At 41.1% G+C, this 27,120-nt stretch overlaps 1 protein-coding gene across 4 annotated transcripts; it reads right to left on the bottom strand.

Moving 5' to 3' along the window:
• Positions 1–1,472: 1,472 nt before the first annotated feature.
• On the bottom strand, positions 1,473–25,647 carry gak (cyclin G associated kinase). Of its 4 annotated transcripts, none has more exons than XM_040155228.1 (30): positions 24,659–25,647; positions 20,407–20,468; positions 19,169–19,228; positions 17,918–18,032; positions 17,220–17,362; positions 16,848–16,973; positions 15,707–15,796; positions 14,929–15,064; positions 14,198–14,310; positions 12,410–12,488; positions 10,841–10,961; positions 10,179–10,187; positions 8,776–8,825; positions 8,379–8,527; positions 7,876–7,998; positions 7,571–7,704; positions 7,133–7,327; positions 6,904–7,021; positions 6,617–6,696; positions 6,161–6,354; positions 5,767–5,928; positions 5,354–5,520; positions 4,944–5,205; positions 4,647–4,841; positions 4,173–4,310; positions 3,955–4,041; positions 3,510–3,791; positions 2,840–2,988; positions 2,354–2,530; positions 1,473–2,164 (listed from the first exon to the last, which is right to left on the bottom strand). In XM_040155228.1, exons 1-30 carry the CDS (start codon positions 24,798–24,800, stop codon positions 2,063–2,065), a joined length of 3,960 nt encoding a protein of 1,319 aa, XP_040011162.1. In that variant the 5' UTR covers positions 24,801–25,647; the 3' UTR covers positions 1,473–2,062. The 4 variants fall into 4 exon arrangements, with proteins under 4 accessions (XP_040011162.1, XP_040011163.1, XP_040011164.1 ...); XM_040155229.1 differs by having other exon boundaries at positions 10,841–10,958; XM_040155230.1 differs by lacking the exon at positions 10,179–10,187.
• Between the last annotated feature and the right edge of the window lie 1,473 nt (positions 25,648–27,120).

Raw genomic sequence — 27,120 nt, 5'->3', positions numbered from 1 at the left:
TCACTGTGATCAACAACTGTCCCACTTGCAGTCAGCACATTCCACTTATATATTATCTGATTTTTTTTTTTTTTTTTTTTTTTAAACTTGTGCCATTAATATGCATGAATACATGTCATTATAACCCCTGTTCCGCCCCCCCCAAAAAATAATAATAAATACGAAAACAGGTGATTTGATTGGTCCATGAGGTAAAATGTGAAATAAAAAATTTTTGAAAGATTTTTGAAAAGAACAAACATCGACAAAAGGAAAAGTCTGGCTGAAAAAAAAAATTAACCTAATAAAGAATAGATTGTGATTTCAGACAAGAAAGCATGATGTCCAACAAGGTTTCATTATCTTCCCTCAGAAAGAAACACACAAGCACGCTCACATACTCGCATACTGACCTGCACACACCCATTCACACAACCATTCAGTCTAGTGTGAAACTTAATAACAAATGAATTTTCCAGGCTATAACCTTGACAAAGCCACTTGATGGATGATAATATTTTTGTATTTACAATGACGTGATGACTAACTGACAAAAAGCTAAATACAAACACAGAATGAACCGAAAAAAAAAAAAAAAATACAAGAAAAAGTAAAAGCAAGAGAAACCAGATTAAATCAGCATATTCTCTTTTCATTCCTTCAATTTTCGATCTCCTAAGCACTGCCGAAAAATGTCCACTGAACTAGGTGCTGGAGGTGGGTGGGGCTTGCAGAGACAAAGAGATGGGGTTAATGATGACAGTGATGATGGAGATGCTCAAAGGCAATGAGCAGTGTGAGCGCTGGGAAGGCATGTAGTCTGCCTCAAAGTGAAATCAGGCAGGTGGACTCTTCTCTGTTACTGCTACATGAAAAAGAGCACTTCAATAAAAGAGCCACCTCCCCCCTTTGGACTACCCTGGTGTCAAATCAAACACACCCACCCCCCATTGTTTAGAGGTTTAGTGTGAGAGAACATGCAGTTAGCTACACAGTGTAGCCTGAGTGGGTGAAAGAGCACTTCAAAAACAACAGACAGCCCGCTTGGGTTTATATGGGGCTCCAACACAAGTTCAGCTCCTTTGTAAGAAGTTAGAGGTTTAGGATGCAGGTTTTAACATCAATCTGAGGAGTGTGTGTGTGTGTAGCAATAACTGCAATGGTAGAAGCAGCACTAATAGTGTTCAGCAGGCAATACTCTTGTCCTTCTGGAGAGGGAATGGTTAAAGAACAAACCTAACCGAGCGTTGACCCCAAAAGGTGCAGCAGTAGCACCTCAAAGTATTAATAGCTATTCACAACAGACCTACTTTGTTTCAAAGTCCGGCTTCTGCATTAGGAATTCAGTTTTCTTGTAAATTGTTTGCTGTGGCTGGTATGTTCCAAGATTCATCAGCAATATTTGTTATTTTTTGAGGCAACTGAGCTTAAAAACTTAAAATTATATTTTGCAAATGTCCATGTTGGCTGGCATGCTGAAAAATGTACAGCCATTTTTTTTTTTTTTTTTTTAAACCAGTCAGCTAAATGACTGGTTGTTTGCAAAAGTGCCAGGCACATATGAAAAAAAACAACCTACCAGCCGCAGCAAAAACTTACCAGTTTTTTATTAGTGTAGGATCAGTAAATCTTTTTTATCTGAAACCACTCCCATTATAATCATCTTGGTAATTTCAAAAGTCCTTGTGTTATCCGATTTCTTTCCCAACTCGTCTTCTTCGTGTGATTGTCACCCATTCCTCCCTCCTTTGCAGCACCACTCAGGCAGTCGTACAGGTAGGCAGTGAGTTTAAGAACGATCACGACATTTAACTGGCAGTTTGTGAACCAGTGAGAAACTTTCACCACAGCCAGGCACGAGGCAAAAGGTCTTTTTCCTTGACTGTAGAAACAGAAGAACATAATGTAGGAAGAAAGGAGTGAGGGGAATGGTAGAGAGGACACCTCTCAGAGGCTATTTGCCCCCTAAGGCCCAATGTGGGCTCAGTCCTGTCTAATCTGGCCCAGTCTAACCCTTGTTTGGTTAGGCCAAATCCAGTCCAGTCTGGTCTGGTCTGGTCTAGCTGGGATCCAGACCAGGGTTTTAGAAGAGTGCTTTGGATCCCTGGTTCTCGAACTCTGACCAGGCGTCGTTCAATTCCATAAAGATCATTTTAGCGTACTGTTCATAAGGCTGGCCTGTTGCCTGAGGAGGGAAGAGAGCATATATTTGCGAATTAATAAAGAGCAGTAAAGACAAGAGCTGAAATATTTGTAAATCATGCTGAACATAACATGGTCGATATTCTATTTTGCCATGTCTTTGTCTTGGGGAAGGATGTTTTGTTTTTATTACCGACCTAGCTAAAGGCATAAGCTACATGGTATACTGTACCTTATCTGGATGTACAACCAGCACAGCCTTTCTGTAGTACTTCTTCACATGGTCGGGTGTCACCAGGTCAGCCATGCCCACGGGCTTCCAGCGGGTTTCGCCCTCCCACAGCACCGTGTGCAGGGTTGACAGCAGTGCTCGGATGTTTCTCTCCTTCCCTTCAATCCAGTCTAAGATCTGCAGCGTGGCAATAAAACGAACCTTTACTATTTTTAGAATGGAAAGAGCAAACACTGTTTGGCACTAAGGAGCCACTTTTTGAGGTGAAGCTCTGAGTATCACCTGCCTAAAGGTGCTACGTCGGTCTATCTAATCAGCCCTTTCGGCGAGTAACCTAAAGGACTGATTAGGTGACTCAAAATCCCATTTCGGTCCGGTACAATCGTCTGGTGCATAAGCCAGTGGACAAAGGCGACTTACTAAGCAACCAAAACTTTTATCAGTAGGTTTTAACCTCCATTTATCCAGGGAAGATTCACTTTTTACCTGCAGTTTAAGTGGATCCATGTCTTTTGTGATCTCTTGTCTTCTCATTTCAGCAATGGTCCTTGGTCCCTTCTTATCAAGCTTAGAGGCAAAACCCTGAGTTGACAGAAGGTCCTCAAAATCATCCTCCTTTACCTTTGGCTTGGGGCCTGCATTACAACACAGCACAGAGAAATTAAAGTCTGACATGGAAATTATGAGGGAATTTAAAGTGCAAACAGACTTTGTTATACAAGATGAGGCCTTTATGAGGAAGATCGAAGAAATTGAAAATCCTTTGATTCCCTGATGCTCTTAAACACTGAATGAAACAATGTTGTGTGCTACAGTTGCGTGGCAAAACTCTTAAAAAAAAAAAAAAAAAAATCTAAGCTCTTTTTTCAAACTAATTGCTTGCTCAATTGTTTCTGCACTTTGGTTCAATTTCCAAGAAGATTTTGCAGTAACAGAACAGAGAGTCAACACAATACTGCACATAAATATTAAAATTACTTCCATTTTCAGCAGCTTGTGAATTCCAGTTCCTATTACTAATTACACTTATGAATTTCCATAAGATGGGGACAACCACATTGCATAATATTTGAGTGATAATTGCGGAAAATGAAACATAAAATGATCTGTAACTCCAGCAACGAACCCTTTCCCCTCTCCTCAGTGTCTCTCTTACCAAATCCGGGCCCACGAACTCCTCTCTCCTCTCTCCCACCAATGACACTAGAGAAGCTGAGGTTGTAGTTGGGTTTTGTGGGCTGTGTGCCCGCAGGCTGAGACGCTGAGGATGCTTTGGGTGCGGATCCCGATCCTGATGCCAGCATCCAAGGTTTGTTCTGGGCCGAGGTTGGTCTTCCAGATTGCCATGGCTGGGCTTGAGGCTTAGCCGAGGAGGAAGCAGAAGAGGAAGGAGCCTTTGTGCTAAAAGAAGGCCCGGAAAAATTACTGCTGGAGGAACCTGCAAGAAACGTGGAAGAATGATATTTAGTTACTTGTCATAAACTTAGAAGTTTGTAAGTGAAGTTTCTCTCTTTTAAGGGCATTTTCCCGTTTTAGAAAATGCTCACTGTCAGTGCAGTCACACTATTACAGGCAACTGATTATCTGACCGGGACTCTAACCTGGTAAAGTGGAGCCCAGGTTTCCTAGGTCGGCAAAAGGATCAAAGGTCTGAGACTTGGCCTTTGACATGGATGAAACACCAGAAGCTGCAGGCAGAGTAACAATATGCGAGTTAGAATTTTTGGGGTTTATAATTTTCTAGGCAATACTGACGATTCAGAGGGCTCAGTAAAATTTCAGTCAGCTGCCAACCCCTACATTATGTTCCTCCACCCACCTGTGTTGGTATAGTTGGGTTTGCTGGTGGAGGTGGTCATGCCAGCGGTGGTGCCAGCCGCCCAGTTGTCCCAGCCACCCAGCAGGTCTGGTTGGCTGGCTGATGATGTCATCTTAGGGGCATCATTTACTAGCTTATCTGTTGAGGCACAAATGACCAAAGTAGCACAGATTAAGTTTCTTTTGCATGTTACCATTAGCCACTAATTGCAGAAAATGTCAATAGTGGGAAGAATGTAACACCCGTATTAGTGTTTTTTGAAACAAGGGAAGTGGTTTGCCCGACAAAACTGAGAAGATTTTAAGATACTGTGGGGAGGTCTGTCGCTGCAGAGTCAAAGTAAGGTGTGTGTAATCAATCATTATATCTCCTCACAGCAGACAGTGAGATATGATGAGGCAGAAGAAGAACACTGGGCAGTTGATATACAGGTGATATGACCCTGAGGGATGTCACAGTAGCTGATTTCCTTACTGAGGTTGAAGAGGCTGGTGTTGGAAGCAGGAGGGGGGTTACTGTGAGCCGAACTGAACCCGCTGGTGGCTGAACTATCAGTACCCAACAAGTCTCCAAACAGGTCCGGTCCGGAGGCCTGCCGGGATGAACCCAAGCTGGAGCCAACACCAGAGCCAGACCCCATCCCGAACGGATCAAACAGGTCGCCCATCGCTGCAACACGGACACAGAGAGGGAGAAAAAAAAAATGCATTAAAGATAACGGAAAGATTTTCATAATGATGCACTCAGCCCGTATTAAGCCTCGACCCTTACGTTTTGAGTCTGGTGTGGCCCCACTGGTTGGCCCACTGAAGAACAAGTCCTCCTGTACTGCCCCTGTCTGACCAGCAGGTGGTGCAAACAGATCGTTGAGGAGGTCGCTGTTGCTGGATGCGGCTTTCATTCCTCCTTGGACTCCTTGGTGAGGAGCAGAGGTGGTGGTTGCGGACAAGGAAGGAGGTTCAGGGTCAGAGTTCAACCCCAAGAGATCGGCTGTGTCACCAATAGGAGGTTCCTGGGCTGCAGGAGGGGAGGTCTAGGGGAAGACAGGGACACCAACAAAAGACTGAAATTTAACGGAGTTTCGGCTCTACTTTATAACACTGTCGTGGTGCACGATAAAGGAAGTCAGACTCTATTGATGGCATAATATTATGTAATCACCCAGCCGAGACTTTCCTCACCTCGAAGTCAGCATCAAACAGTGGTTCGCTGGGGTCACGTGACAGTGGCTCCACACTAGGGGCAGAATAGGAGTAGGACTCTCCTTCTGATTGATCACTCAAGTCCTCCTGGTCATTCATGGATCCCCCTCCTTGACTGTCTGAGGTATCCTGAGGGCCACCCACATCTACAGACACAAGAAGCTGGTCAGCGGAAATTTAAGACACTTAAGGTTTGTTTGGAATCATTCATGGGAGGGGATGGTATATTGAGAGGTTAATGAATGTTTTATGGTTTGAATACGATCTGGGGAAATTAAGGCAGTAAACAAGGAGTGAAGCACTCTCCTCCTCTGTACAAAGGCAAACATTAGCCAGAAAACTAAGGGGGAATTTTAAAGCCAAATATTAACACAAGAACACAAGTACAGTACCTTCCCAATCCAGTGTCTGGAAGAAGTTGTTGGCATTGGAATCGGTGCTCACGGGAGATTCTGGTTCTGTTGCATTGGGGACTTCTGGAGCCTGAACCGGCTGGGGCGACTCGGAGTCATAAAATGCTGAGGAACCTGGCTGACGAGGCAGCTCCGGCTTACCTGTAGTGTTTAAGGTTTAGTGTTTAGTGTATCTGTACAAGTGAATAAGAAAAACTGTGCAAAAACATACTCCCAATGGGCTTGAGGGAAGAAAAGAAGAAAGATGCCTGATATATAAGTGACCTGAGAAACAGATGGATGGACGGAGACACCATCCATCCATCTGTAAACCAAGCTAAACGTTACCGCTCCTAACCCCAGAGGCTGGCTTTTGTAAAGTAATGCCACCTACCAAATTTGCTGAGGATCTCCTGCTGTTCGTCACGAGAGGAGAAAAGGATTTTGGGGTTGAGGCCCTTGGTTTGGAAGCCCTCCCATGGAGGGGTCTTAGTGCTGGGTCTGTCCCTGGGTTCCACCTCAATGTCCAAGTTGACCTGGAACAAGTCCGGGTACTTCTCCTGAATGTCACAGGCATCCAAGTCATACCTGACAGGAGAACAGGCAGATGGGAAAGAAGAAGTTATGGAGAACACATATTACAAGGCTCATATTAACAGTGCGGTGTACTACTGATGTAATGGTAAAAGTTAAGAATCACTTTAAGACCTCTACAACAAAAGAGTTGTAGAGCTGTCAGTCTTTCAGATTAGCGAAGCCAATATTACCAAGCAGGAAGTATGAAATTTACAGCAGTGAATGGATGATGTTCATTCAGTATGTATTTCATGGCTCAATACAGTATACATACTTGGCAAACTTGACAGTGGTCGCATTTCTGGGCACAAAGCCTGTGTGGAACTGGATCTGAAACATTTTCATGGATGCCATCTGAAACAGAACAGTATGGAATTTAAAATGAGTTACGATGGATGCAACAGTAAAGTAACAGGGCTCCTGAAAAACACAGAGATACTGTATCTGCTTAAGTCGATGTGTCTCGTATTTTTGTAGGATCATTTGCGCTCAAGCTTGTGTGTTTGTGTGTGTGTGTGTGTGTGTGTGTGTGTGTGTGTGTGTGTGTGTGCGTGTGTGAACCTTAGCCTGTAGACGTCCTCCTAGTGTAGATCTTGCATGATAGATCACCACCAGTACATCACCTTGGACTGTCACATTGAGGGGAATCTCCGCTCTCCCATCCTCTGTCTTAAAATCCCTGAGAAGAGCAAGAGTGAGAGAGAGAATGAATGAAAGAGTAACAGTTCTTTAACATCTTTTTTTAATCAAGGGAAAGCTGAAAGGCATCCTTTTGTTTGGATGAACTTACTTCATTTTGTCGTACTCCTGTGATGTGGTGAGGACCCTCTCGTCTCCGACGTAAACTTCGCAGAACGGCCTGCACCCATTACGCTGCTTGTTGAACAGCGGTACAGGTGTCATGATGATGGAGCGAATTATTATGGGCTTGCTGTGGGGGATGATGGGCTCCTCTGCCATCATGTCACACATATACTCAATATACCTGCAACAATCAAAAGCAAGATCAGGATCAAGTATTGTTAGTTTTTGGTAAACACTGAATACGTTGCTGTAGGAGGAGGAACCATCTGGAAAATGGCGACAAATCATCATTTGGGGTCATTTTAGGATCTATTCCATGACTCTGGAGTCAAATCCAAATATGAAAAAAATTCCAACCGAGATGACTAACCACAAAACAACGCACTTTTTAGCCCTCATAATTTCTGGGTTGGTTATTTTATACCTCTTGTGTGAGGGTGCTATGCCAGGTGGGCAGCGTTTCATTGAGAACATGTAGACAGCAGCCTCAGCTGTGGTGAATAGGCGACAGAAACACAGGAAGGAGCAAACTGCCACTGCTGATGCTGCCCTGCCATCCTACAGAGAGAAAGGGTGAAGGTAACATTTAAAAATATGGCATGTGACACCCTCCTCCTCATTTTTTTCCCCACTTGACTTCCTCTTATCCCCTCTCTCCATCTGAGCATGCATGACGGACTAAGTCATCAGTCATCTTAGTCATCTAGGAAAAAACGAGAGTTTACTTACCAGACAGTGTACTATACATATATTCCTCTGGTCTTGTTTGAGCCATAGATGCATGTTCTTACACACACTGTAGAGACTGCGGAGGTTGGGGGCACGGCGAACCTGCCAGTTACACTCTGAAACCTACAGACACAGAAACATTCATACCTGAATACAACAAGAATCTTCTTTCGTTGCACAAAGGGGAAGTGACAAGAATAACCCTACTTTAACGATTGCAAATACTGTGGCATAATAAACTTGTGTATTACACTGCTAAATAGAGAAAAACACTACTTACACTGTGACGGTTTAGTGTAAACAAACTATACGCTCACAGCAACGATTTACCCACACTGAGACATGGGAGTTTGGTGACGTCCCACTCTGACACATCTACCCACCAAAAAGGTGCACACTGACGCACACACACACACACACACACACACACACACACACACACACACACACACACACACACACACACACACACACACACACACACACAAACACACACTACATACCCTGTTGTGGAATCGAGAAGGCCTGTATGATCGTTTGCAGAGGTTGTAGACAGCATAGTGGCCAGCATGACGTGAATCCAGGAACAGACGGACGTCCTCAATGTTGTTCTTTATCGCTGACTCCACCCCCTCTGCTGGGAAGGACATGACTACAGAGAGAGAGAGAAACGTGTAACTATTGCATCAAATCTTCATTTTCTTTCTCAATAAGCTACACAGTAACTAAAATAATATGTCACAATCACTTTCACGTAAGCCAAGTTTGCATAGGATTATTGTGGGTGTAATTTTCATCATGTAATATAATGACTCGATCGAAAAATTATGCAGTAACAGAAAAAAAAAAAAAAGTATAATAATTCATGAGTAAGTAATTTAAGGAGGGTACTATGCCTACCTGCTATTCTGGAGGTGATGTATGAAATATCCAGGTCCCCTTTGGCATAGCTGTAAAAGAAATTACAAGTGCATTTATAGAAGGAGTAGGTACACAACGTAGTAGGGAGGACAAAACACAAATCACTAATAGAAATAAAACACTTTGACTAAGGTCTGGGAGTCTGCACAAATACAGCCATTATCAAACAGCTTAGTCACACAAGCTGGTATAGGAACAAGAAAGCTTTGTATTACTACATACTAATATGAAACTGTTGATTCAAAACCATAATGTAGCAAGATGGACAGGTAAATGAGCCATGCCTGAATGGACATCTCTGCCAGTGCTACCACACAGTACAGAATTTCAACCAGTTTTGATGAAGGCTGTCCCGCATTACATACAAATTAGACTAAGAAAGTCCCCAGTTCCTCTCTCCTCTGAGTCTTTAATGTAGCACACGCATCTGGTAGATGCTTGCTTTCACATGGGATTGCACTCAGAAGAATCATTACTGCCAATAGCTCCTTCGTGTTAAGTCTTATTAACAGTTTATTGAAGTGGAGATTAGGTTACATTGGATTTTACAGCAAACAAAATCATAATGGAACACAATATGACGGCAGCAAAATCGACACAACACGACTCCTACATTAAAATTTAGTACAGACAAACAAACTGTAGGCCAAGCAAAGAACCTGATCTACCTATGATGATGACACTCAGTTTTAGGACACACATTGATGCTAGTTAAAACACAGATGTTGCTGAAACGGTGATTTAGTAAGCAGTGGAGCCTTATTAAAAACTTTTAACAACCATTCGTTCATTCATTCACTCATTCCCTCAGGCTATGGATGAGGCTGTCCGATTTAGATGGCTAAACGTTTCTGTTCTTATTAATTAAACACACAAATTCTTTGAATTTGTATTTTATTTTTTAACAGACCACTGCAATTTTGACAAAACTTTGAAGGAAGTTGCATTTGCACTCCTTTCTGTTATTTAACTTTAAGTCTTATCTGATGCGTGTGCTATATTGCACCTTGTCGAACAAAGGGCATGATTGCTACTCCACCAACATTAATTTTTTTGTTTGATTTTAATTTTAAACTGGTTACTAATTGGGCCAATAATTTCCTGTGCCATGCATAGAGAATATGTTTCACTTGTTTTATTATTCGCTGATGTCGTTTTCCAATTATTTTCCCTCTTAAAATGCTACTCATCTATCCATTCACATCACGCCCTGCATTCATTCAACAGAATTATTGAATGTGTGATGTTAGGATCAGCAAGCTGTGATGACGGACACTTCACAAAAAATGCGTAGTAGTAGTCCCCACCCCCGTAATCAAACACAAACTGTGGAACACACAGAGCAACGCATGAGTTGATGCATTTCACCGACCCATATTTACCTTGGGTTGCTAGGTGATGGACACATAGTGGGGCCATGAGGGATTGGGACAGAGAAAAGAAACAACAAAAAATAAACAAAACGACCAAACAAATGAAACAAACCGATGATAGAATAACCAAGTGAAACGTCAGCAACTTCAAACTTTAACAGATATGGATAGAGTGGCTATTAAAGGAAAAGGGGGCAGGGGGGTATGATTATGAATGGTCATATAGATAGTTTGCAAATGTACGATCGTCGATATCTACCTCAGGTTAATGAAATTGTAATGAAACATGATGACCGACAATTACAATATATTGTTTAGAAAACTGTTATGCTATCTGCTGGATGCCTGAATTAAAATTTCCTTACAGGACCGCAAACATGGTGGTGGAATGTGAAGTTAGAGTAGCCAGTGCAAAATGTGAAAAGTTCGCCTGAATGTTCACTGAACCCCACAGGTTCACAAACATAAACGTAATGGGGATCATGAGAGCATATCATCAACATGTCCATGTTACGCCAAAAAAATAAAAAAATTGACTGTCTGGTTGTACAATTAAAGCTCAATCCGTGCTAGCTGATTTTAACGACAACAAAGCTTATATGAAACACTTAAAATGAAATATAATTAAATGCGACATTGATACTCATGGTAACAACATTGGAGCATCTTACCTGGCCACTGACTGGATGACCTTAGAGGAAGTGTCCTTTATGTTGGTCAGGAAGCGCTCTGTTCCTCCCCTCAAGATATCCAAGATGCCACTGCCTGACTGATCAGGATCGTACATGCCTGCTGGCATCATGGGGGAAAAGAGAGAATGCTAAATATGATACTTTTGCATACACTGTCATAGCTTCAGCACTGACACAGATAAACCCACAACGACAAGAACAACATTAACTGCAATGTTTGCGTCGAACAGTCAGCAAAATTTGTAACATTTTCATTTTCAAATTATTATCTAATGAGCTGCCTGATGTTGAGACACAACAACAGGCAGATGACTCCAATTGACTCAACGTCGTTCATTGCCCAGGTCTGGAAGTATGAATGGGGAAGGAGGACTGGAACCACTCTCAAGAGAAAGAGCAAACACATTCTGCCTTTCGACAGATGGTTGACTGACAGTGCAGAAATCCTCTTAATGGACAGTGCACAGCCAGCATGTGTGTTTGTATGGTTATCTGTGTGTATAGATGGGAAAATGATGAGCCTATTATGCTCATTTAAAGAAAAGGTACAGATAAACTACGATTTTTCTCACCAAGTACCTTCAGCTCTTAATGATCTTAATTTAAATATCCAAAAAAGGGGAAGAGTGAGCCATTTCTAGAGCTTGCGTACTTTGCTTCAGTCTGCTTCGGACATACTGTAGGGTGGAAAAATCACCAACGGTCAATGTACCAAATGCCAATATGCGATCTGTGGCAGATTTTTCAGCCACACATCAGTCAATGTTAGTGGGCTACAGAGTGATGACAATATTGTGCTTAGAAAATGGAGCAGTCAGTGGAAACCACGTTGACTCAAAAGAGAAAAAAAAAAAACATCCTCAAACACATATGAGGATCTGGACCGTTGGGGTTAAATACAACTGACCTACTGACTATTGGCCATGGCCCCCTTGTTTAGCAGGAGGATACTTTTTAGTTACCTCACAGGGCCCTGGATACACAGGAACTGTTGTGCGTGTGTGTGTATTTTGTGTGTGTCAGCAATCGGGTAGTCATAGGTGAATTAACCAGATTACTTATTGCCACGCGAGACTTTCAGTGATATGGGTGATGTCTCAGCGGTATGGATATCTGCTTGGGAACTTGTTCCCACCCAATTAAAAATTAGGGGTTATGTAATAAGAGAAGTGTAGCGCAATTAAGTCTCTTGCTCAGTCGCACCTCGAAGACAGCTGTATAGCTGTTTCTGAGTCATAAAATTTAGTTACTTTGTCAGTTTGTTATAGCGCAGCATAACGAATTGATGCTAGGGGTCCCTTATGGGGTTACAGATCGTCCTTCAGCAAATCAATGAGTTGTTCAATTTCACTTTTGTAAACAGGATGGTGAATGCCACAACGCCAGTGCTCTGTTGTCAGAGAGGTTTAGGTTTAGCCCGCTCCATCCAAAGTGCGAAAATGTGAAACAAAGAAACAGTACAAAAAGCTTTAAAACCTGCAACCTCCCTAACAAACACTGCCCCAAACCCACACAGAGAATTGCACTGTTGTTCAGGCAAACCCTTACCTGCATTGTTGTGAATGTTGTGGATCTGCATGGGCGGCTGAGCTCCATTGTTGCCAAAACCTCCATTCTGCTCCAGCAGCTGCAGACATTCATAGCCGTCATACACTGGACGCCAACAGTAGTATGCACTCAACATTGTAGCCGTTAGGTCAACAAAATGACAACTAAGCTGACAAAAAAAAACTTTAAAAAAAAACTTAAAGCCGGGATGTTAGATCTTGCCCAAGATGTTCAAAACACATATAATAGAGGAGCAGCAACAGAAAAGAGGTTAGCAGAGAGATATAAGAAAATCCTCAGAAAATCAAAGTGTACAAAATGCAGAAAAAGTCATTAATATTTTTTTTTTTTTTTAAATACCAAATTACATCCCAGCAAAGAATGAAAATGGAGCTTGATAGAAAAATAATGGTCAGAGGACAACGAATAGAGCAAATTAAAAAAATTGCTCGTCTCAGTCGTGCTAGTTAAAAATAATTTTCCCGACGATAACTGTAGTGTCTTGGTCTGGTTAAGAAAGCCAGACAGCCTCTGTCTCTCTCCTTATCTCCGGGATGTCTACGATATTTCCCTCTTAGTATTTCACTTCCTTATTTTGTTCCCTTCCTTCACAAGTTTCCTCCTCTCCCTTCTCTCTGCTCCATCTCACTGTCTGCCTCTCCAAATGTCTGTGCCGAGAAGTAGCAGAGAGAGGAGGAAAAGTAGGAGGACTATAATCTCCTTATGTCCAGGAGGGAAACCCCTTCTTAACCTTAATCAGATCAGCGATCACCAGATCTGCCTTCGTGCAGCACACATATACCAGCCCTATCAGGATTCCGTTTAGTAAGAAATCGGTTGGGATATGGAAGAACTGTGCCCCAAATCACTAATTTGTTCCCAAGAAAGTAAAGTACTTAAGTATTCCTACTTTTTGTTGTAGTAGAAATGTAGTTCAGAATACATACACTGACTCACACATAAATCAATCACGCACATATAGCAGACCAGAAAGTTGTTGGAAGAAAGAACGGTCACTGTAAACCTGGAGATTTTTGACATTGAAATCGGCTTTATATATATGACCGCTGTGGTTGAGGATTTGGTGGTAAGAACCAGGATTTGTGGATTTGTGGTAATAGTCATAAGAAGCTGTGGCTGCTAAGTTGGTCACGGCTTTTCTGTTCCAAAACTGAGGCTAAAATCCAAAATCTGATTTTGCTGAATTAGCTACTGTGGGTGGTAAATGAAATGTTGGTGTTGATATCAGTGCATGTTTATTTTGAGTTTCAGTTTACACATTTTTCCACCTCTGTCTCTCTCTGTTTCTTTGGACCTTGCCAGCTGGGAAGAGAGGGGCCTGGGAAAGAGAATACAGACTCCTTTGTGCCTGCCGCCGTGTGTGTTACACGTGAAGCTTAGCAAGTGTAACCACATCAGCCATTTGACAGCGTACGAGTGTGCATGTAGGTTTACACACACAGCGGAAGAAGCTGTGCAGTCGCCGTGTCAATACCCGACTACCAGGCTAGCAGACGTTGAGGACGTGCCTCTGTGGCCCAGCCAATCAACTTGTTTACTCCAAAATATACTTTGTGAAAGTAATCTTCTACTCAAAATTGGTAACTAAAAAAGAAACATTTTAACTGGTAGCCAAAGTGTCTGGTGAATTCCCGATGAAGATTCAAGAGCTAAAAATAGCATAACTAATTGATAATGGAGAAGAGGTTTTACTGTAGTATAACTTCTTCAATCTAGTGCCATAGTATTTTTTACAACAGCCCTGCCTGCAGTCATGCACACACCTACCTCTGTAATAGGAGACTTGGAGTTGACGTTGCGTGCCGCTGCTATCTCCTGGAGCTGGTTCACCAACTCTGTAATAGACAGACGCTCCTCTGGGTTCACCTTCAACATGGAACCTGGAGAGCAGTAGGAGGAAAGGGGTGTGTTGGAGGGAGGAAGAAAAAATTTGATGGGGGATGTTAAAATCTGAAGAGTCGGTACTTATGAGAAGCACAACAAAATATGAGGCTGATGGAGAAGGCAATTATAAACGCACTGTGAGGTCATGTTTGTGGACAATTTAATAGAGCGACCATTTATGAAAATTATGGGGATAAATAATGTACTGTATACTATTAATCAGTAACTTATTTGTCATTGATCACATGAATGGCAATCAAGGTGAACAAACAAAATAATAAAAACTGTATTACCTTTTAAATTTATATTTTAATGTGTCACTTTGCAGGAAATGGACATATTTCTAGTGTCCACCAGATGGAGCTTTTTAACTTAATTAACCTAGTTCAGAAATTTTAACCTAATTAACTTGCAATGGCATTGCTCTCTACCATATCTACAGTATATGAACGGAACATTTAGAGGTGCCATCCTACACAGCTGGCAGGCTGGTAAAGGGTGACAAATAAATTTGGCTTTGACTCATGGGCTGAGCAGTAGCAGATTGATGGATAAATGGACTGACAAGAAGAAACTAGCACGGACAGGCTGGCAGAGAGACAGGCAGTACGTACGAATGAGGTCGTGATACACAGTGTACTTGACATCATTCTGTGGGATGGAGTATTTCCCATTGACGATTTGCAGCTTGGCCCCCTCCTCAAATGGGTGCTGCTTGAAACACAACAGGTAGAGGATGCACCCAAGGGCCTGCATGGAAGATATGATAAGCAGAAACAGTAAAAACAACAATAAGCTCTCAAGCCACCTTTGTTTATGAAGAGAGTAGAAGTGCAGAAAATGATAAGATAATCACAGCAAAAGACACAAAACACTGTGAGAATATGGTATCAGAGTCAACCTGTTGTGCCCAAATAACTAACAGAAACAGGACTAACTGTTAAGTTCTATTAATGACCTCACACAAATGGTTTCATCAGCCTAAAAAGTCTTTAAAAAGTTGTTGCGTTTCTGTTGTGGGTGTCTTGTGTGAGAAGTAACTGTTATTATTTTTCCTTTGCTAAAGGAAATAATTTATAGAATTTGAAAGCATACTGTTTTTTCCAGACCTAAGAAGAAAACAATTTATTCTCCTCATGAACAGACTATGAATGTGATCTGCTGAAAGTAAGAGATGTAGTTTGCCGTTTTAATAACACAGCTACATCGTCTCCTGCATCAGAAAGTGGGCTGGTTTGGTCTTTGGCTTCGACCAGTCTTACAGACACCGGGCATAGTTAGCGAAGCTGTAGCAAAGGTAAGATTTCTAACATGCCTGGACAACATGAACACGATTGTCTTAATGGTAGCTGACAACATTGGATAAAAAGAAAAAAATGTAAGGGCTCTGACCCAGATGTCCTGTTTCTCATTGATGGGGAAGTTGGAATAGAGATCAATCATCTCAGGCGTTCGGTACGCTGGAGTGGTGTTCCTTGTGATCTACATGCACACAGAAAAAAATTAAAAAATAAACACAGACACACAGCTGTTGGACCACTGTGGGGTGTTGCATTAAACCTTGGCTATTACTGAAATGTTCATCTAAGCCATCTTTTTTTTTTTTGCTGGGAGAAAAAGGTTAAATTAAGAAAATGCTTTTGGAACCTACTGATTATTTGTAACTAACAAACTATTACTAAATCTCACATAGAGAGCTAAGCAAGCATGCTATTAGAAATAAAGTATTCAAATTTTTAATAAGTTTCCACTGCAGATCTACATCATAAAAAGCTCTTTCCTCAAGCATCTTGTTTGTGCTACCAGCCTGAAAATAGGTGCCTGATGGATAATCATGTTATTACATTTAGAAACCAGGATCTCTGGGGTCCTGTATACAGGGGTCATCCGAGGTGTGTGTGTGTGTGTGTGTGTGTGTGTGTGTGTGTGTGTGTGTGAGAGAGAGTGTGTGTGTGCCTGTGGCTGTGTGGCTATAGTATAGATATAATTAACCTGATTGATCAGTCCTTGCTGGACCTCCAGCTGTTAATTTGATTAAAGGTTTCTGGTTCCTGTCCAATAACATGACTGTTGTATTGCCACTGATCCACTGTGACTTCTGAATGTGTTTTTTCCTCTCTCAACTGAAGTATTAACTTTCATAATGAAATTAGAGAATGTAATGTCGAAAGAAAACTGGCTGTTCTTTATTTTCTTTGACAAAATAAAACCTTCAGTGCCTAAAATAAAACATCTGTGTGGTGTTAAATAGAGTATTAATGCATTTACTACACTTTTTTCTGTGAAGCAGACTTCATCCTACACTCTCAAAGCATGTATGAAAGACAGCTAGGGAAATACAATCTAGTTAAAATCAAGACAATAATATATACTAAAAATATCCGGGATGAAAAAAAACTACATATACGTGTAGATTATTTCAATATTATTGGAAATAAGAAAAAACTTGAGGAAAAACATTGAAGAATCAACTTCTTGTATGAAGGCGGCCCTGTTGAGATAAGCCTTAACTGATGTTTGAGTGTGTGCGCACCTCATCCTCCACCATGGACCTCTTCTGTGCTGACCAGCTGTAGTCAGGGTAATGTGACACTGTGGTGGCGCTGCCAAAGTCACAAAGCTTGATGGTGCCCTGGTTACTAATCAAGAGGTTCTCAATCTGCACCACATCAAGTAAACAGTGAGCATGTCAATCAATACACATTTAATTACCATTTAGTAATCACAATAGCCATTAATTATCATTTTAAATTTCAGACTCTTATTCATACGATTCAAAATTTAGTCATGTTGAGGTGTCTCCTTTAATTAATTCATTCTGAAGTACCGCATACTATGGATACTTCACCATTCACCAGGTGTTTGATACGTCATTCACTCATCCAGTGACCAAGGACAGACCAACCTTGAGGTCTCTGTGTATGACTGGAGGTTTCTGTTTGTGCATGTGCTGCACGGCACGACACGTCTGGTAGAAGATCTTCAGCACCGTGTCACATGACAGCGGAGCCCTCTGCTCCACCCGCTTTATAAAGTCCACCAGCTGACCTGAGGCAGAGGGAGATACAAACGGATGAATCTGTGAAAACCAATCAGTCAAAGTGAAAGTAACACCTGTCGCTACCCAGATGCATTTTTTTTCTTGTCTGTTGATTTTAAGTTGTCACATGAATCTTCAGAAAATACTAGAACCTACAAATAAAAGGGGAAGCCTTGTATCTTGCAGTGAAATAGTTGATCAAATAATGAAAGTAAAAGGTGTTTCACACGTCATATAAAATGTTTCAATAGTATTAATACATAATTTTCAAGGGTAAATAAAGAGTTGTTTGATTTTAAAGCTGAAAAACTGCTGAATGAAAACGAACAGAGAGGAAGCAGGGCAGGAAGTCGAAAGGCCACACTCAGGAAACTGTTTCATCACAAATGCCTCACAGTTAAAGTTACTGGGAAACAGTACTGACACCTCAGATTTAAAGCTCTTTACTCCCTTTACTTGATGAATGAGTAAGCACTGATTCAGTAGTGAGGAAACAGAAAGAGGTAGCAGACAAAGAAGTACAATATTGATAAAAGTGTCTCAAGGAGTCTATGTGTATTTACCTTGACACAGTTCAGTGAGGATCAGGAACTCGGCCTGTCCGGTGTCTGACTCCTCCTTGCTGATGGAAGCAGCAGAGCAGAACTGGACCATATTGGGATGACCTGACAGCTTTTTCTACGGAGCCAACGGGTCAAGGAACATACAGGATAAACACTATCGAGGTCTCAAGCCTGGCCTCCCGTCAGTCATTTCAGAATGTCAAACAGAAATCACTAATCAAGTAACAACTATAAAAATCGAAGTCACTGATAAACAGTGAGTTTAATCAGTCGTTGTGGCCATTGATTTGGGTAGAAAATCTCTCAAATTTTAATTGAACTACTCACTCTCCACTTGGATGTATAGCCAAGCAAGCCTTAAACAAGCCTTTCTATTCTAAAACTGTACTGTAGCTTGCTGGTCAAAAAGTGAAATGAGGAAGATAATATATATATATAGATATAATTGGGTGATAAGAAGAATTCACTCGTAACTAGAGTTTATTTTTCTGCCTCATCAGTATTCAAGGCAACAAACAGTATGCAAATAATTAAGCTCTGAAAACAGCAATGTTGCGATGGATCCAGGAGCATGGTGCGTCATTTACCAATAGCCTGTGCCTCCGCAATGTGCTTGACAGCATGAAACAACTACTGGCAAATTTTACAAAAGAAATCCCAGCGTTTTTAGCTACAGGCCAAAAGGTGTTTTTTTGCATTAAAAAACACTGGGGCTTTATAACATAAAACATCTCCAGGGGCATTGCAATACAATGGATGCTTCAGTGCTTTGGCCTTTTGATACACAAAGCTACCTCGAAATGATCTTATTCCTCCTGGCAACCACTGAATAACAAATATGCGAATGAACCCCCCTCCAAGAATGATTCATTTTCTGTCCTGCTCATCACTTCTTTTCAAACTAGAAACACACCGGAACGCTTTAGAAAAGATCCGCAAATGGCAAGCTTTTAAGGACAAAATCACATAATACATAGCAGTCTGTGTATGTACAAACTGTTATTAAAAAGTTAAACACTATAAATATATATTAGTTCCTGAATTACGCATTCTGGCATTGTGTGGTGTTGCCAATAAACAGTAGTAATGATAATGGAGGGGGACTCCACAATCTGGTTAGAGTTTAAATTGCCTTTGTCACATGTCACCTTCTGCTGTGTATTAACACAGAAATGCTCTATAATGATCTTAAGAAAAAAAAACCAAAACAAAACTGTCGTTTCATCCTGGTCTGGAAATGATAATGGATACCATGAAGCAGACTTCCTGTATAATTTCCTTGTTCTTCTCCTCCTCATTGGACAACAGCCTCTGAAGCAAAAGCACACACACAGACACACACACACAGACACAGACACACAGAGACCATCAGTTTGTTGCTGTTCTGTGGTCAGGTGACACAGAGAATCTCATCATCACATCAACAGTCTATAAAGTATTTGAACGTGAGAAAAATGATTTCGATGCCAGGTCAAGCTGGATAAAAGATTATCACACTAACTGAACTGACTGACCAGTTTAGTGGCCACTTTCACAATATCACAATTCAGTCTGATTTAAGACCAAGGCAAAAATCTAAAATGGACGTTCAAAAGCAAGCACGATCCAAAAATGGCCAATATTTAGCACCTTTAGCATGTTGTTCCTCAACCATGTCCATTCCCTTGATACAGCTATTGTGCAACAGTGTGCTTTACCTTTCAATTACTTTTTTATTTATCATTTATTTGTCCTGCATTCGAAGTGTGGACAATAAATTGCTGAGCTTTTCAACAAAACACACAGCATCTTAACCCTACATAATTCGGCAGCGTTACAGAGAAGAGACTACTGAATCTATTTGACCAAAGTCTTCATACTAAATACTATTGATAAAGAAATTTCAGTATCCGCAATGTATAATTTATTTGAGTAATGTATGATTACACGTACAACATAGACAGAATTACAAAGTATAGAGCACACAGTCCCTACATTATCAAACCTGTGCCATAATTATAAGAAAAAACCTACTTGAAGAATGTTTCCTGAGCAAATTGATCGACAAAATGGCAGGAGAAGCAGCAGCCCACATTAGCACATTACATTTTTTTGAACAGTTTCATAATATGTGGTTAGCATAGCATAGCATAGTATCTAATTGGATAAGGGCAAACGTCCTCTCTGTGTTATGTTCTCTTCACTAGGATGATAAAGTCCATTCATATTCTAGTAAAACAGTGCATACTGCATTCTACACACTGTTTGGTATTTACTAATAATACGTCATATTTACTACATATCACAAGTGAATGCAGTATTAATGTGGACAGAGCTAATATTCTTGATTCGGTGTACCGTTTACAGACTTTTTTCATGCCTACTAACAAATGAGTGGATTAATGAAGGAATGTGCAATATTGAGTTGTACAGCCAAAATGTAAGAGTGGCTCAACATGTAATAAGTAGTGAAAGGTACAATTTCCTTGGTGGTTACACCTTTATCTTACCTTGAGGGCATAGTCTTTACCACTGCTCATGTCCTGGGCTTCATACACAAAGGCAAATCCACCTGAGAAAAAAAGAGAGAGCCTCTAAGATGTTATTTACATTGTTGACATCTACATGAACAGTGTGTGCACTCTTAAGCTCTTAAAATCAAATATAATCATCAATCGCAGTTGTTTCGGTGTATTGCAGAAACTGTTTGATACATTCTAATGTAGCTACTGGACTGAATTAGTGTCAAATTTTCTATGTCTGATTTGTTATGGCGTGATTGTTGTATTTTGATGCAATAAAAATCACTAAAAGAAAACCAACACAGACGGGGAACATATTCAACGGCTGATTTTTAACAGTACTACACAACCACATACATCCGACCCTAGAAGCTGCCAAGTATAATAATCGCTGTCCTATCTGTTGGCCACTGCGTAGCCCCTTTGTAGAAGCTGGAGCTTAAGTGCCTTGCTCAAGAACACCACAACACAATCAACGTCTCTGTCACAAGCTCACTTCTCTTAACCTTTAGGCCACCACTAAGCCCTGCTGACTCTACACCATTTCACTGAAGGTGTGGCTGAAACTTGAACTGGTGATAACGTGCCAAGTGCTGCTATATTCATCAGCCAGCTATCAGAGAGGAATGAGATTCAGTTTTGCATGGTAATGTCAGTCTTTTAACAGAAATCTGTACAGCTGGACAGACTGTTCTCAAATGGAAATACATTTTTATAGAATTGAGGCATACCGAAACCCACACGGACCCAAACATTTTATAAATAGCCTATTTTAACTAATTAGGAGTCGCTGAGTACTAGTTTAGTTAACATCTGTGCAGTGCTACAAAATTAAAATGAAAAAAAGATTCAAATAAATTCCAGTGTATGTCCTGACACTCAGAGAACAAAAGTCCGGTACAAAGATACTGAACCGTGGACTGGAATTTATCACCTAAGATCCACATTTTATTAACTATCACGCAATTATAACTATTTTTATACATCAGTAGCTCACATTTCCTTTCTTGCACTGGCTTAATTTTTCATTTCGAGACTTAAGTCACAGTGGCTGGCGGACAAGAAACTTTTTCATCAAGTGTGCGTGTTTGTGCTCTCAAGTACAGGTACTCAGCACGCCACACTCCAAACAAGGCCAAGGCAAGGTTACCATAGCGATGAGTAAATCAACTACCAGCCTTGCTTTGGTCTGTGAAAGCCTAAAAGAAGACACTCAAATTTACAATCTGTAAAGTTTTGTTTACATAGGAGAAGATTGCCCAGGTGTGTACAGTAGCTTTTATTTGGCCAGCCCGTTTTTTGGATCTCGTCTAGGATTCAAACCTGCAACCTCATGGTCACACATGTCTTTAACATGAAAGAATAACAATGGCTTTACTGCATTTTTGAACCTATGCCCTAGAATTAATTAATACTTTACCTGAGTAAAATATCAAATCAGTAAATCATTTCTTGTCCATTACAGGAAGGTTTATGGGCAATGCCCCTGACTTTGCTTTGAGAATGCACACCCGTCCCTGCGGGGATCACATGTCTTCCTCAGTTTTGTGCTGGCAAAGGGAGGAGAATGAAACCTGAAAAGCTCCATTTCCTTCGCTCCAATTACCAAGCCATTCCAAGAGAAATACTGAAAAGGGGTTAAAAAGAAATATCCCTCTTATCATACCCCACAGTGTTAAGTCTTGTTAGGGTAGAATATTTGTGCTTGTGTTACATAATTACAGGAATATAAAATAAACAAAGAGCAGGAGCACAGCATATCCAATTTAACTCTGAATAAAGAGACATCCACTCTTTCACCTGCTCAGAACGGGACATGAAAGCCAAAAGAAAGTACTTAGAAATGTGTTTTGTTATGTGAAGATCCCAATCTCTGCCTCACTAACCTGAAGATTCTGTGGCTGTGAAACTTAGCTCTGTGCTACCCTGAGGGCAACCATCACTCGTGTAATGACTTTCACTTTAATCAGCAACAGAGCTGAGTGGTTTCCTAAATGCACCCAACAACATCATGTGGCTACCCAAAGAGATTCTGTGGAAGTGGAACAAACCTTGACTGCCCCGCTGCCCGTGTGGCAGGTACAACGGACAGAAAAACTAGTCATAGCTCTACAAAAATACAACCATCTGGTTACAACCATCCATTGTGTTCTCTCACCAAAGATCTTGGAGAGGGAATACAACAAAGACACCCTTGAAACAGCAGGATGGGAGTTTGAAAAAGACAAAGGTTTAGTGTAAAATGATCTTAAGTTTTGCCATCTGCTTTAACTTTAAAAGTCTTGTGTGTTGCACTTAACCTGTCGTCAGCCAACTATTATGGCTGAGGATGAGCCATCACAACACTGTGATTATACTGTTGATTAGAGTTGATAGTATATCTACAGGAAATTAAGCAACAACAATTTTAGTAATCACTTAATCATTTGTCTTTTATCTATCAAAAATGTAAACCATTAACTGGTGCCAGCTTCTCCATTGTGAGCATTTCTCTGTTTAATATCAATGTAAGTTGCATAATGTGAGCATTTTACACTATTTTCTGGGCATTTTAAAGACTTAACGATTAATCCATTAATAATAATAAATAATTATTGATTGCAATCTTACTAATGAGAATTTCTTAATCTGCTGTAATGTTTTTTTTTAAATTACATATGCATAACTATATCTCTGTGTTTTCGACACATAAATTCAGAATGCAGTTGGAACTGAATGAGTCAGCGAGTTGTGAAAAGTGGAGACGGTGGTGGGTACTACAGAGGAAAGACTTTGCCTATCAAAAGCAGTTTCCTCACACTTAAAATGATGAAACAATCTGTCAGAAATGGTCTGCAAATTCCGAGTAACTGTGGAGCGAGATGCGTCACATTTTTTCAAAGGCACGCATTACTAGCTGTTTTTGTCACAGTTCACAAAAACAGCAGAGACTTGCCAACTTCTTAAGTGTCAATCCGGTTTTTGTCACAGTTTTTTCCGCCAAGTACATGATCTGAAAAACCATCAGTTAGTCGTGAGGACGAATCGAAAAATGGGCGTAACAACGGCCAACCTTGTCGAAGAAATGATAAAAATAACAAGTAGGTAAGATTTAGCTACAATAAGCAAGTTAGCTTGCTGAACCACTGAAGCCACACAATGGAGGAGTTCGACTCTGACCTACTGGACGACGACTGTATTGACACTGAAAGATGAAGTACTACTTTTGGCCTAACTGAGCTCACTGCTAATGTTAAACCACATATTTAACCACTAGTTGTTGCTGAATATATTCGTGGTTTAATTGATCACAACTGGTGGTTAAATTTGACTTAAACAGTATTTTTGAATAGACAACACCCAAAATAAACATTTACATTAAACATTTACTGTCTGCTCTACCAGCCACTATGGCAAGTGACTAACCATGTGTGGCAGTGGAGCAAAACTATCTTGCCACTTTGCAGCGAGGGCAAGAATCACTGTTTGCTGCCACAGAGAAGAAACCTGACCTTTGGGTTTACACATGTCCTGCAACCAGAATTTCTACATACAGGCAAATACAGGCCACTATTTCAGATTCAAATACAGACCATTATAAACCAGTGTTGCTGAAATAGCACTTCCTTGGAATTTTGCTGCATATGATGAGCGGACAGCCAAAAAGGCTTTTTTCCCTGTAATTAATATCAGTCTTCTAAATAAGATAATGTATTTGGTTGTTAGTGTCATTAACATTAAAACAAAGAGTCCTGAACATCGCCCGTTACGTAAGAGTTTTCCTTTTGCCACGGCGTGCTGTCCTGACCCCTTCTATACTGATCTTTCTCTCGAGTCGAACACCGTCTTGCTGCCGAGGAAGGTGAAAAGGTTTGGGGTGTGTAGCCACCATTAGGCTGGGAAGCTGCTAGGACCAGTGAAATGCAGCCTTTGCTTGCATTCGTGTATGCCGCTGTGACTCGACTTACAGCTCAACAACAACAACAAACGGTAACACGGCAGGCACGCTGAAAGTTAAAGTTGTCCACGCAGCACCTGCACACATTGGGAATTGTTTTTACGTCTGCTAGACACAAGCGAAACCAACTTATCAACTAGTGTTTACTTAGTGACTCATAGCTCTGCACTTGCTAACGCTATGTTCACCGAGTACAAACAGAGGTTTTATCATTTATGCTAGCCTATTAGCCTGCTCAGCTAGCTACCATGCCTAGCCGCGCAAAACGTTATCAACATTTCTCGTAGAGGTACACTATCTCACCTTCCGCGATCACCCTCCTGATCCTCAGTTTCATGTCACCCAGCTCAACGACCTGTCCGACGAAGTCATTCTGATCCCGGCTGGCCGCTCCGGACGAGCCGGGCCCGGCTAGGAAATCCAGTGCCGACTGGAACAGGGACATCTTATCCAGCAGCGCCGTGCTTCAGGCTCACAGAAGCCGGCTCCGGGTGAAGGAATGAGCTGTCTAAATCCCAGCAAGCTCAGCGGAAAAGCTGTACGGCGGTTTACTCTGTTATGTTAAGACTCGCGATCGGGTGATATTATTCTTTCGCTGGAAGCAAACATCCTCTTCCTGCTGCTAGGCTGAAGAGGCCGCCACCATCGCCGATGCTACTGACTTCCGCGAAGGGCGATGACGCCAGGACACGATTCAGTCATGTGACGTAGAGAGGGAAGGAAAAAAAAAAAGTACGAAACAAAAAAAAGAGGCCTGTCTTGTCATGTTTTGAAACGTGGGTATGTTGCAACGTGTACAGCTCCGGGCTTTAACATCAATACGCGGCTACGCCGAGTGAGTTGGATAAAGTTGTTTTTGTGTCCGCAGAGACTGTACACGGTAAAACTTGGTACAGGTTCCACTGGCAGTAAACGTTATGTATGGCCGGGCTACGACATAACTAGTACATATCACTCCATGTATCTGTTGAGTGATGGAAAGCGCTGAAATGTGAGCGAAAAAAATAGGGAATCATAAGAATATTTACAGGAAAATAAAGACGTATATACTGGCAGTAAAAAGACACAATACTTAAAATGAAGAAAAAGTTTTGTGGTGGAGTACATATAACCCCCCCCCGACAAGGAATTCACGGGCCTACCTAAAATGCACGTAGGCTCATAAGATCCTGAAAATGTGTAGTATAACAGGCTTTGGCAATGAAGCGTTTCAGAAACTTTCTGTTCGAGAAAATGCCCTCTCTGGTCGTGGGCACTGCGGAGGGTAATGGCAGCACTTACGCGGACCTAGGTCTTCAAACCAAAGGAAAAGGGGGAGCTGTGATATAAACTCCTATATACAGATTCACACATGCGTGAGAATCCCCATTTTACACAGTATCGTGTACTCGGACGCCATCTACTGGACTGCGTCCGATTCAGGCTCCTGCTCCGCAAAGAGTGGCTTTCAAGTAGTGCATCAGTTGAACGTGTTTAAATGATTGAATGACCATGTCAGTAGGTAAGATAGCTTATCAGCTATGCAAAATTAACCACGGATCATCAATATTAATTTGATTTAGTTGATGAAACCCACATTTTTTAAATATACATTATTTTATTTTTTTTTTTACAGTGTTTATCCTGTTTTTAATATGTGCTGTTCTGTGGCTTTTGTTGCAGCCTCTGCTAATTCTCTGTTCCACTGTGGATTAATGTGATCTGCACTCGCCTTCTCAGGTCTGTGATTTACAGATGTGTCCATGCAGTTATTTTATACTTTATATTTAACTCATATAATCTGGTGTCAGTTGGCCAAATCCTCTTAGCTCTTGGTCTGGATCTTAGCCTCCTTTCTGAAATACCCCTTGGACCCAGAGATGATATATACATTTTAAGGTCAGAATCAGAAAATGATCAATATATTATACGTCGACCGGTCAGTGTGCACATTAACCCGCCGGTGTAGTGAATGGAGGAAAACAGGTGGGTGGAAAAACGCCACTGTTGTGCATCAGTAGATGAATGTATATATTAGCCAACTTCAGCGCACACACAGTCAACACATGAACACAGTCAGTAGCTGACAGTTTGAATGCATGCCTCATGAGATGATAAGGAATGGAAGATTTTTCAGAAAGCAATTCATTTAGGTCTCAGTATTTTCACTACCATATACTCAGATAACATGTATTACTGCAAATCAGAGAGTTACCTTCTGTCAGACTATGCTTTTGCTTACATCATTAGGTGAAATCTGAAAAACGAACACGACTTCTTCAAATTACTATAAAGATATAAAGCCAAGTAGGTTCACTTTGGGTCCATTTAAGATCCAAAGAAAGCAAAAAATCTTATGTCTATGCATCACTTTTTAAATCATATGAAATGATTTTATTAATCAGCCTCCATCCAACACATTTCTGCTGCAATATCAGACTGCAAAATTTCCTGTGCACTTACAGACATACCTGGTTGACTAAGCAGCTTGTATTTTTGCCCCGTTGGGTTCATTGTGGGTTGTTCTCGATAAAAATTATAAGCTAAATGCAGTGTATTGCAAAATGTTAGAAATGACAGTATGCATGTTACACATTTTACATCACAGGATCCAAAGGGCAGTCAGTGCAAGAGTATTCCATGAAGAAACAAAATGACAGTTGTAGCTACTGCTTGTTACAAAATGTGAATTTTGGCTGGACTGCGGGACATATGAGCTGATGCGGAGGAAGAGCCAGGATAAACAGATAAAAGAGGCACTGTGGAGTGAAGCCAAGGTCCATTTC

The sequence above is a fragment of the Xiphias gladius genome, chromosome 19, assembly GCF_016859285.1.
Source record: "Xiphias gladius isolate SHS-SW01 ecotype Sanya breed wild chromosome 19, ASM1685928v1, whole genome shotgun sequence".
NCBI lineage: Eukaryota > Metazoa > Chordata > Actinopteri > Istiophoriformes > Xiphiidae > Xiphias > Xiphias gladius.
Note: the sequence above shows the minus strand (reverse complement) of the source record. Positions and strands in the feature narration are given on the sequence as shown.